We start from the raw sequence: 11,102 nt of genomic DNA on the forward strand, positions 1-11,102 counted from the left end.
TGGACCAGAGTATTTTTTTACAAATAACTCACTTATCTTGTGACGGATGGAGTAACTTATACTCCCTTCGTCCCAAATTGTATGACGTTTTGGGTATTTCACATGTATTAAGAAATGTAATTAATATTGTCATTAGGGGAGAACTGTAATATCTTTATATATTGTCTTATGCTTCCACTATTTCCTACCAGTGAAGAAAGAGGCGTTTGTGAACTTCTTGACTGATCCATTAGATGTAAGGTAGACACTTAGGCCATAAGATGTTATGGTGTACGAATGTGTAGAAGGAACACATACATGTCTAGACTTGACTGGAGTTTCACCGCTTGTAGGATTAGGAGTTAGGGTTTTTACCGTAGGACAAACAACTCTAAAAGTTACATCTAGAAAAGTGGTCAAACACTGAAAACTTGTTCTGATAATCAACATGTTTTTATACCATTTGCATTTGACACTTTTGACATCCTAGCACCAGAGGTTGTTTACCTTGTCTATTCAATCGACCTACCTTCCTACTCCTTGTAGGATTATGAGTTTGAGCTTTTACTGTAAGACAACTGATCATTTCAGCCTCTACATCAGCTCACTGGACTCCACATCTATCAATGCTCTTACAATTGCTAAGAATGGACTACCTATAAGAAGAGGATAGTCATAGTCTTCCATCCAATATGACAAAATCGGCAGGAAAGATGAACTTATCCACTAGCACATGTCTTATACTATGTTGTAAGGATATTTGATAGAAATATAAGCAAATGTAAGGGTCATCTTGGATGGTTTAACCAAGGATATTTGATAGAAATATAAGCAAATGTAAGGGTCATCTTGGATGGTTTAACCATAGCACAGTCGATAATTTTCACCATAGTCAATGGCATTATATTGATACTTGCTCCCATATCACACAAAGCTTTGTTAATAGACAACTTACCATTAGAACAAAATGATGGCAGACGATTAGAACTTTCTGAATTCCCTATATGTCCTTGTTAGCAAGGACTTTTCCATCCAGATTGTACCTGTTAGCAAGGACTTTGGATATCGAGGACTTTGGATTATGCATAATCTTTCAAAAATTTTAAGGATAGGGTTTTTTGAAGGAGTTTTTTTTTTTATTATGATAGTTTGGATCATAACTTGAATATTGAGTTTAATTTAGAATTTTGGGTTTATTGAGTTTTTTGTTTTATTTTTCTGGATTTGACGTTGAAGGTGATGAATGAAGATGAAGATAATGAATTTTTTTTGTTGTAAGTTTTGGGTTTGATGATGAATATGATGAATGGAGATGATGGATATGATGAATGTTAACAGTTTTTAACAAGATTTGATGGAATGAATTTATTTGACAGCCGGAAGCATAGTTACGGGACCAAAATGTAACAATAATTAATTAAGAGACCAACATGAAAACATTAAATAAGTTAAGGAACCAAATATCTAATTTAACCAAAATTTAAAATGTCAATGCATAAATATTATTAAGAAAAATAGTATTGTAAAATGAAGGAGGTATATTTTTTAGTGAATGGAAGTTTAGGCGAGCTGGACTTCGGATACTCACAACAGACATCAAGGTTTAACGAAAGAGGTTTTCACGTTGGTGGCGAAAACTTTTTTTTTAAGAGGAAAAATCTTATAGCGTTTCATTATATATCAATTGAGTAGTACATGATAGTACATCAATAAAGACATGTGAACTAGCTTGAGACGTAGCTACCCAAACTAAAGCGTGATCGACCTTATTCACTTGTCTTTGAATAAACTCAACATGAGAGTTTTAAAAAATAAATAAACTACAATAGTGTTTGCAAGCTTCCATAATCCTCAAACTCCATTATATGTATACTACATCTCTTAAAGTAGTCGACGACTTTCTTCGAGTCCACTCTCAACTCAAAGGCTACATTAACCACAAAATTGATCCACAAAATTGCATATGATAGAGTCATAGTGCCTCCTCCGTATCCACTAAGCAAACTAAGAAAGTAGATTATTATACAACTTCAAAGATACTATGTATTTTTTCTCAGAATTAATCAACGTTTACCAATTACTTATTTTGATTCCTTAAAAAAAAATACTTATTTTGAATTATTGTAAAAAAATACTAATAATTACTATTGGGTCGACCAAACCAAACGTTTTTTTTACTTACATTAATTAATAATTCTATAAGGAGTACATATCATCGCATCACATGCATATGCTATCATCGCATATTACTTGTTAGCATTATTATCGGGATATTATTCCTGTTTTTCTTAATATTTTATGATAAATATTTTTTGAGTTGTCTAATATCCACCCGTAAAGATCTGTTTTATCGGGGAGACCATTACAGCTCACCACCATATAATATAAACTTATTTAGACTTGTTATTTTTTTAAGGGGTTTTTTTAGAGTAATGATATTTTGACATCCATTTGATGACAACTTTGTTGACAACCTTGTTTTTCTCACTTCTTATTGGTCAAAATCAATGGAGAGAGAAAAAGGAAGAGAGAGGATAACAACATCATGTGAGTATGAGAGAGAAAGTTGTCCAAAAGTTGTCAAAAAATTGTTGTCAAAATATCATTTCTCTTTTTTTTACACTTGTTCATCAATGACGTATGGACAATGACGTATGTCCATAAAGATAAGCTTCATGTGCATTACCATCGCTTATTCAAATTGACAGATCTTTATTTATTAATTTTGTTAAGTCTGCGGCAATTTAACTTAATTTTTTCCCGCTCATTTGCTGTATTAGATTAGCTCTAATTTAACCTAACAAATCCATCTAAAAAATTGTATCACATTAATTTCATTCCTATTCGCTTACCTTTTTTTTTGCTATCCTCTTGCCTTTTTTTTTTTGACAATATTTTGTACACAATACTAAAAAAATTCATCGCACTAATTTCATGCCTTCTTTTTTTTAGAATATTTTGTACACTTTTTTTAACCAATTTCATGTCTATCCTGTGCCTTTTTTTTGACAATATTTTCTACATTTATTCTTATTTATTAATTTTGTTAAGTCTGCAACAACTTAACCTAATTTTTTCCCAAAACATATTTGTCAAAAATATTCTCAAAACTCATGAATTAAGCTCATGAACCATATTGCGTAAAAAAAAAAACTTATGAACCATATTTGTTTTAAACTATTAATCAATTTGTGATTGCGTAGTTTATATTTCTCTCAATTTGAAATTATTCAGTTTTTTATAACTGTGATTGTTGCTGCCTATTTATAATATTTGAAATTGCCTCTTTAGATTTATTGTGTGAAATATTATTGATTTTATGATTGTATTTGCTTTTGGTGTATGTGAAAAGATAGCATGGATTAAAACCCCGAGCTTATGGTTGTTGCGAGATTAAAGCCTATAAAGTTAGGACATAATCATATATGCATGAGATCAAAGCCTGTGAGTTAACAACATAGAAAAACAAGTTATTTTAGGCATTTTTTGGATTGTCTTATTTTCGAACTTATGAAAATAGGTAATGCAGGTAAAAAGATTCTTTGTTAATTCATAAGTACTCACTAACAAAAATTGAATCTTCATAAGTTGCATTTTTTCATAAACTACCTTTACACAAAAAAAATGTGTCATCACTTTGAATTGAAGACTCTATTCATAGACTTTTAGCCCATGGTTCTTATCGTTTGTGATTGAAACCAATATAACTAATATTACATATTTCTTTTTATTTTGGTCAAATAGTCTCATGACTTTCTAGCCACTAGATTGTTTGGCTAATATATATCACTTATTGATGTCTTTTAAAGTCGATAGGACCTGTGCGTCGCACGGGTAAAAAGTCTAGTTAATACAATACAAATTTAAAGTTGCTAAAAACGAGTATATATTTTTGCTAAACCATCACTCACTTACTTGATGAACGAGTATATAATATAAACTTATCTAGACTTGTTATTATTTTTGAAGGGGTTTTTTACACTTGTTATATCAGTGACGAATGACCATGAAGATATGCATCATTCATGTGGATTACTATCACTTCTCATATATCCATTCACTCAAATTGATAAAGTATATTGATATAATACAAATTTATCTTAAATTTTATCCAATAACATACGGATTACCAATAACATTGTTTTTTTTAAAACTGATTACATGGTTAAACACCGTTATTTCCCTTATATCTAATGAATTCCTATAAGTTTTTTTCCTTTCAAAAATTATTAAAAATGAATATCTATTCTATATATAAAAGTTGTCCCAAGCAGTCATTGTTGCCCTAATTTCACCGTTGCCCTAATGCTTATAATTACTAATTTACCCTAACCAAAAATTTAATTATTTTAGCCCTAATTAAACCTAAACCCTAAAGACTAAAATTCCTGTTTTACCCTAACCTATTTAATTAAGAGATAAATTTAAAAATCGTATTACTCCTATTACTACTATTTGTCTCTTCTCACAATTCCTCACTCTCTCTCTGCTATTTCCAGAACCCTAATTCTCTCTCAGCCGCAGGGTTTTGAATAGCTTCCGCCGCATCCCCCAATTTCTCATTCTTCCTTTCTGTTCATTATGCCTAAATCAAGCAAGAAATCCGCTACCAAAGCATGCTTTTTTCATCAATCTATTGTTAATTTAAGGTTTTGTTGTTGTTTGTTGTAATTTGCTGATTTTTTGTTTGCTTTTGATTTGTTTGTAGGTTGATGCTGCTCCTGTTGTTGTTTCTCCAGTGAAGTCTGGAAAGAAAGGTACCAGTACCCCCTTTACTTTTCTGATTCGATTTTTAGCTTAAAGATGATTTTTAACTGTTTTTGATTTGAATTTTATTTGATTTGATTCATGGGTTTTAGCTTTGAAGTGTTGGTTTTGATTAAAGATGATATTTTTACTTGGTTTAATTTGAATTTTATTGTTTTTGATTCATGGGTTTTAACTTTTGAAGTGTTATTAATTTCTATAGCTCAGAGAGTCATCTATATGATTTTTTTTTGTTCTGAGTTTTTTAATTTATTTTTGAAACTTGGTTTTTTAAAGATATTATTTTTGCTTTGTTTTAGTTGAATTTCATTAGTTTTGATTCATGAGTTTTGAGAGTCGATTATTTTTTCTGTCCATCGAGACATTTATACGATTTACTGGGGTTTTATGTTATGAAGTTAGGTTCTACATGTATTGTTGTGTGTTAATGTTAGTATAGATGTTGATTGGTCAAACTGATTTCTCGGAAAGATGAAGCTTGGTTCTCCCCCAATTTTGTCTGATGTTATTATGTTGTATTTTCTGATGTTGATTATATAGGCTTGAACCGAATTAACCAAAATCTAGAAGCTTGGTTCTCCTTCAATATTATTTGATGTTCTGATATTGATCATGCTGTGCAATGTTATAGAGTTGTTGATTAGTTGAACTGATTTTAAAGTGAATTTTTTTCTCTGATTATTTTTTTATGTTCTGATGTCGGTTTTCTTATTGGGCTATTTTCACTTTGATATAGGCAAGAGGCAGGCTGAGGAAGAAGTCAAGGCAGTGAGTGCAAAGAAGCAAGGGGTAGAAGAGGTTGCCGCCAAGCAAAAGGCGTTGAAGGTAGTCAAGAAGGAGGAAAGTAGTTTGGAGGAATCCTCTGAGGAATTTGAGGATGAGGTATTATATTTCACTGCATATGCTTTAACGCATTTCGAATGGTACTGATCATGTATTTGTTTGTTATTGTTATTGTTATGTTATTGATTTATGTCATGTTAATTTTACGTGGTCTCAGAAACCTGTTGCAAAAGCTCCTGCTCCTTCAAAGAAGACCCCAACTAAAAATGGGAATGTGAAGAAAGCCCAGCCAGAGACCACTTCAGAGGAATCTGACTCTGATGACAGCTCCTCTTCCGATGAGGAAGAAGTGAAAGTGAGTGCAGCAAATTTAAAGAGACATCTTGAAGTTTATTGCATGATATTCCTTTGATTTATATCTTAAACATTAAAGAGACATCTTGAAGTTTATTGCATGATATTTCTTTGATTTATATCTTAAACACTGTGTTGGCAACCTATTGTTCTGTTTTTTAAAACGCCTCTATAATTCACTTTTTAGAAGGAAAAAAAAAACGAACCACTATTTTGTTGCTCACACTTTATACGTATTACTCCTGTTTTGTTTCCAACCCAAAAATCCTTTCTCCTATTCTTGACCTATGGCTGAAAGAAACTCTCCTCTCCTATCACTGCCTAACTGGAAGAAACTGAAAAAAATTGATTCCTTTTGTAGTTATCAGCAAATGAGATAGGATCCCTATTATGAGGAAATTAAAGGTGAGTTATTATTTGAGCATGTAGAAGTGATTTCTAAGCCATTTGTGAAGAAAATAAAAGATTATTTGCTGCTTACTTTTGATATTGTGGATTGATGTAACTGAAAACTTTTGATGATTTGCAGCTAGATTTTGAGAGTCAAATGAAATTAAAAGCATGGTAGGCACAAAACATCCCACATCGTACTATTATCAGGCAAGTGGGTACTAGAGAATTCATAGGAGTTGTTGCCCTATGACAGTGTCTACATATGGTTGTTTTAATTGGCTAATAGATTTTTATAGTCTTCTTTAACTCGATGTTTGTATTGGTCTTCTGATGTTTTTTTAAAAATAGTTTGGCTCCTCAGTGTAGTTAGCTTTGGTTTGTTTTCTTTGGAATGGTTTCTTATGCTCTCTTGGTTCTTATCTCCTTTTGTTTCTTTTAGTGCTCCTACATAAATACTGTGTTTTTTGTTCTATTTCTGATTGATTTCAAACAACAAGAAGCAGGATTTGTCTATATGATGAAACTGAAAGAATTGATTCCTTTTGTAGTTATCAGTAAATGAGATAGGATCCCTATTATGGCTCCTCAGTGTAGTTAGCTTTGGTTTGTTTTCTTTGGAATGGTTTCTTATGCTCTCTTGGTTCTTATCTCCTTTTGTTTCTTTTAGTGCTCCTGCATAACTACTGTGTTTCCTTTTGTCTCTTTATAATGTGTATATTAATGTTATGTAGTCTCAAAACTACAAGTAGTCCTTACCAAAGTCAGTTTTGTACCTTAGTGGATTAGTTGTTGCGAGTAGCATGTCATGGAAGAAAATCAACGCATAGTAAATGGCAATTGAAGGAATTTATTTGCTGCTGTCAAGAGTATGCTTATTTTGTGAGTAAAAGTTTGGAACTATTTGTTGATTGTAATTTTTATAAGTGATCAATTAAGTTTTGGACACTTAAATGTAAAACTAATTTTATAGTGTTTTTTGGTGAAATGGATATCAATTTGTTTGAATTGCATATTGTTGACATAAGTAAACTAAGCTCATAGCTTTTTGGGAAGATATTGTGGTAGCATATTTCAGTCATTGGCCATAGCAGGTTCAGCTGGTTTTGTGTTGCTATCGTTGTAATGTAAATTCTAGAATATAACGTAGGAGTGTGAAGCAAGATTTCTCATCTTTGTTGATTTAAGCATGGTCTGTTTGTAAGGCTTGGAATTGGTTTTGCTAACAGTGGCAATAGCAGGTTTCGCCGGTAGTGTTTTAATTTTTGGATTCATGTAAATATTATAATATATGTATTGATGTGAAACAACTTTTCTCATTTGATTTAAGCATGGTTTCTTTTGATTCATGTCTGCCGCTTGCATTGATTATGTGGAGGGAGGTGGCCTTGGTGTGTCTTCTTGCATAAGAAGGTTGATTTGCTTTAGTATCTTTATGTTTTTTGGTGTCTAAAGTTAGATGGAGCGGTGTGTTGAAGTTGATTTGAAAACTAATTAAAATTCATCTTTTATTAAAAGAAATGTGAACATGATGTGAGCTGAATGTAATTGTTTAGAGATGTAACCAAAAAAAAAAATTGTTTAGAGTAATTAAAAGTCATGTACTATTAAGAAGAGAAAATCTGAACATGATGTGTGCTAAATGTAATTGTTTAGTGATATGCCAAATACAGGAGGATTGATTGTTGACCACAATTTTTTTTTATGTTTACCTTGGTAACAAAATTCTTAATTGATCGATCATTTTGAAAGAAAACAAAAATCTTAAATCCATTTACAAAAAGCATAATAACGATATATCATATATATATGGAAATTTATGATATAATAAACCCCAAGGTTATCCCACAAAGATTGTATGCATATATTATTTGACACCATATGATATACAATGATTTTTAGCCGGTGTCTTACGATGAAACAAAACTACAATGTTTGAAACTTCTTGCATAGAGGCTTTGTGTAGCAATTTCAGAGCATTTTTGTTTTTGATTTGAAAACTAAATTAATTGAGTTGGTGACATGAGTTTTTAAAACAAATGATGGTGTTGTGCCATGTTGGCCGATGCTTTTATCCTACTGCCTTGGTGTAGCGCAACGAAATGCTTGATATAACAAGAAGATAATGTGCAGTCAAGACTAAAAAAAGGTGTATACTTGATCTGAGTTTGTCATTGCTAATTTTAATGCATCACTACTTTTTATTCCTCTACCATGTTTCAATTCTTCAGAACCCCTATACCTTCTGATAGTTCTTTTATGTTTGAGTAACACATATATATATTTGGTCTTCTATTCTTCCTCACTATGTCAGCTTCTATCGTAACAAATTTTGTAGCAATGGATTTAAATTGTTAACTATTTTCTTATTAATACAATGCAATTTAAGTTGTTCATGCTTTTTCTTATCATGGTATCAATCTTTTTTCAAGATAATTTCTTTCTATCACCGTGCTTATGTTTTGTTTGCTATTGGACTCCAATAAAAAGTTGTCAAATAAGAATTAATGATTTGTAATTTAAATGAAAAATTTTAACGGGATATACTAACTAAGTCATGTCGATGAAGGTTGACTAATTTGATAAAAATTTGACATAAGGTTTATGTCAAGATGATAAGACTATAATCTAATACATTTTTATCATATGACTTATTTCACGACATTTTTTTTATTACAATATAACTTATTCGTGCATGTTTTAGTCGGAAATCCCGTGCGACTTGCTTATTCCAAGTTCAGGTAATCCTATTGCATCTATTGTTGAAAGCACTTACCCAAATTTGTTAGGAAACATTGGTAAATCAGAATATTTTCAAAGTAGAGCAATATTGGCACCAAAGAATACAATTGTTGATCAGGTTAATGATTATGTGTTAGACTTGATTCCTGGTGAGGAGAAAATTTATTTGAGTTATGATACACCTTATCATAAAAACCTAGGCGGTGACGCACTAGACGACATCCACACGCCTGAATTTCTCAACACCATTGTTGCCTCCGGATTGCCAAACCATAGGATTCGATTGAAAGTAGGAGTACCTGTGATGTTATTGAGGACCATAGATCAAAATTTGGGCTTATGTAACGGTACAAGATTGATTATTACAAAGATGGGTAAATTTGTGCTTGAGGCAGAGATAATATCTGGGTCTAATATAGGTGAAAAGGTGTTTATTCCAAGGTTATCGCTAGAACCGTCTGATACTAGAATTCCGTTCAAGTTTAAACGAAGGCAGTTTCCGTTGTCCGTCTCATTTGCAATGACTATTAACAAGAGTCAGGGTCAGTCTTTGAAAAATGTTGGTGTCTATCTACCGTCTCCTGTTTTTTCACATGGACAATTGTACGTCGCAGTATCGAGGGTTACTTCGAGGGATGGTTTAAAGATGTTGATCAATGACGAGGACGGTCAAGATACTAATGTGACATCAAATGCGGTCTACAAGGAAGTTTTCCGTAATGTGTAGCACTTGGTTTTGTAGTCATGTTTTTATTGCATTTTGGTACTATTTTTATGTCGACAGACGTTGGATTTTCTTTTTTCAATAAACTATGTCATGTTACCGTAACAGGGTTGATGTCGTGGAAATTGTTTAATATGGTGCATTACAAAGGTTTCTGACGATTTATTTTATGAATTATACTATTTTTTGGTTTCAAGTAAAATGATCTCTTTCACATTTGCGCTATAATTTTTCTTTTGTATGACCCGTGCGGAAGCACGGGTCGAAAGTCTAGTATATATAAAAGTTAACCCGAGTGATTATTTTAGCCCTAATTTTAACCTAAACCCTATTGCTTAGATTTACTATTTTAACCCTAATGCTTATTTTCTGATTTGACCTTATATGCTTCCTTATATATCTTCTTATATATAGAAGTTATCCCGAGTGATTATTTTATCCCTAATTTTAACCTAAACCCTATTGCTTAGATTTACTATTTTAACCCTAATGCTTATTTTCTGATTTAACCTTAATGCTTATTTTCTGATTTAACCTTATTTGCTTCCTTATATATCTTCTTATATATAAAAGTTAACCTGAGTGATTATTTTAGCCATAATTTTAACCTAAACCATATTGTTTAGATTTACTATTTAAACGCTAATACTTATTTTCTGATTTAACCTTATCTGCTTCCTTACATATCTTCTTATATATAAAAGTTAACCCGAGTGATTATTTTAGCCCTAATTTTAACCTAAACCCTATTGCTTAGATTTACTATTTTAATCCTAATGCTTATTTTCTGATTTAACCTTAATGCTTATTTTCTGATTTAACCTCATCTGCTTCCTTATATATCTTTTTATATATAAAAGTTAACCCGAGTGATTATTTTAGCCCTAATTTTAACCTAAACCCTATTGCTTAGATTTACTATTTTAACCCTAATGCTTATTTTCTGATTTAACCTTATCTGCTTCCTTATATATCTTCTTATATATTAAAAGTTAACCCGAGTGATTATTTTAGCCCAAATTTTAACCTAAGCCTTATTGCTTAGATTTACTATTTTAACCCTAATGCTTATTTTCTGATTTAACCTTATCTGCTTCCTTATATATCTTCTTATATATAAAAGTTAACCTGAGTGATTATTTTAGCCCTAATTTTAATCTAAACCCTATTGCTTAGATTTACTATTTTAACCCTAATGCTTATTTTCTGATTTAACCTTATCTGCTTCCCATATTTCTGCATTAGAATATAGAAGCCATAACCAACTTTTGCTCTCCAAACTTTTAATATGCAAGTGCATAATTAAAAATGATAATATTTATAATATTGGAAATATTTTTTGTCAAGAAATTCAGCTGTCATT

The 11,102-nt window shown here is 31.3% G+C and overlaps 2 protein-coding genes across 3 annotated transcripts; both read left to right on the forward strand.

Annotated features, from left to right (window-relative positions):
• Positions 1-4,321: 4,321 nt before the first annotated feature.
• LOC146956700 (uncharacterized) lies at positions 4,322-7,477 on the forward strand. 2 transcript variants are annotated; one of them, XM_085730697.1, is made up of 6 exons: positions 4,325-4,593; positions 4,688-4,736; positions 5,483-5,628; positions 5,747-5,884; positions 6,245-6,288; positions 6,413-7,477. In XM_085730697.1, the coding sequence occupies exons 1-5, from the start codon at positions 4,561-4,563 to the stop codon at positions 6,275-6,277; spliced, it is 399 nt and encodes a 132-aa protein (XP_085586823.1). In that variant the 5' UTR covers positions 4,325-4,560; the 3' UTR covers positions 6,278-6,288; positions 6,413-7,477. The 2 variants fall into 2 exon arrangements, with proteins under 2 accessions (XP_085586818.1, XP_085586823.1); XM_085730692.1 differs by lacking the exon at positions 6,245-6,288 and having other exon boundaries at positions 4,322-4,593.
• Positions 7,478-8,830: 1,353 nt separating this feature from the next.
• LOC146956701 (uncharacterized) lies at positions 8,831-9,743 on the forward strand. Its single transcript, XM_085749627.1, has 2 exons — positions 8,831-8,842; positions 8,978-9,743. The coding sequence occupies exons 1-2, from the start codon at positions 8,831-8,833 to the stop codon at positions 9,740-9,742; spliced, it is 777 nt and encodes a 258-aa protein (XP_085605753.1). The 3' UTR covers position 9,743.
• The last annotated feature ends 1,359 nt before the right edge of the window (positions 9,744-11,102 follow it).

Source organism: Medicago sativa, chromosome 1 (genome assembly GCF_051527215.1).
Source record: "Medicago sativa cultivar Bolivia chromosome 1, Bolivia_mono, whole genome shotgun sequence".
In the NCBI taxonomy this organism is placed as follows: Eukaryota; Viridiplantae; Streptophyta; class Magnoliopsida; order Fabales; family Fabaceae; genus Medicago; species Medicago sativa.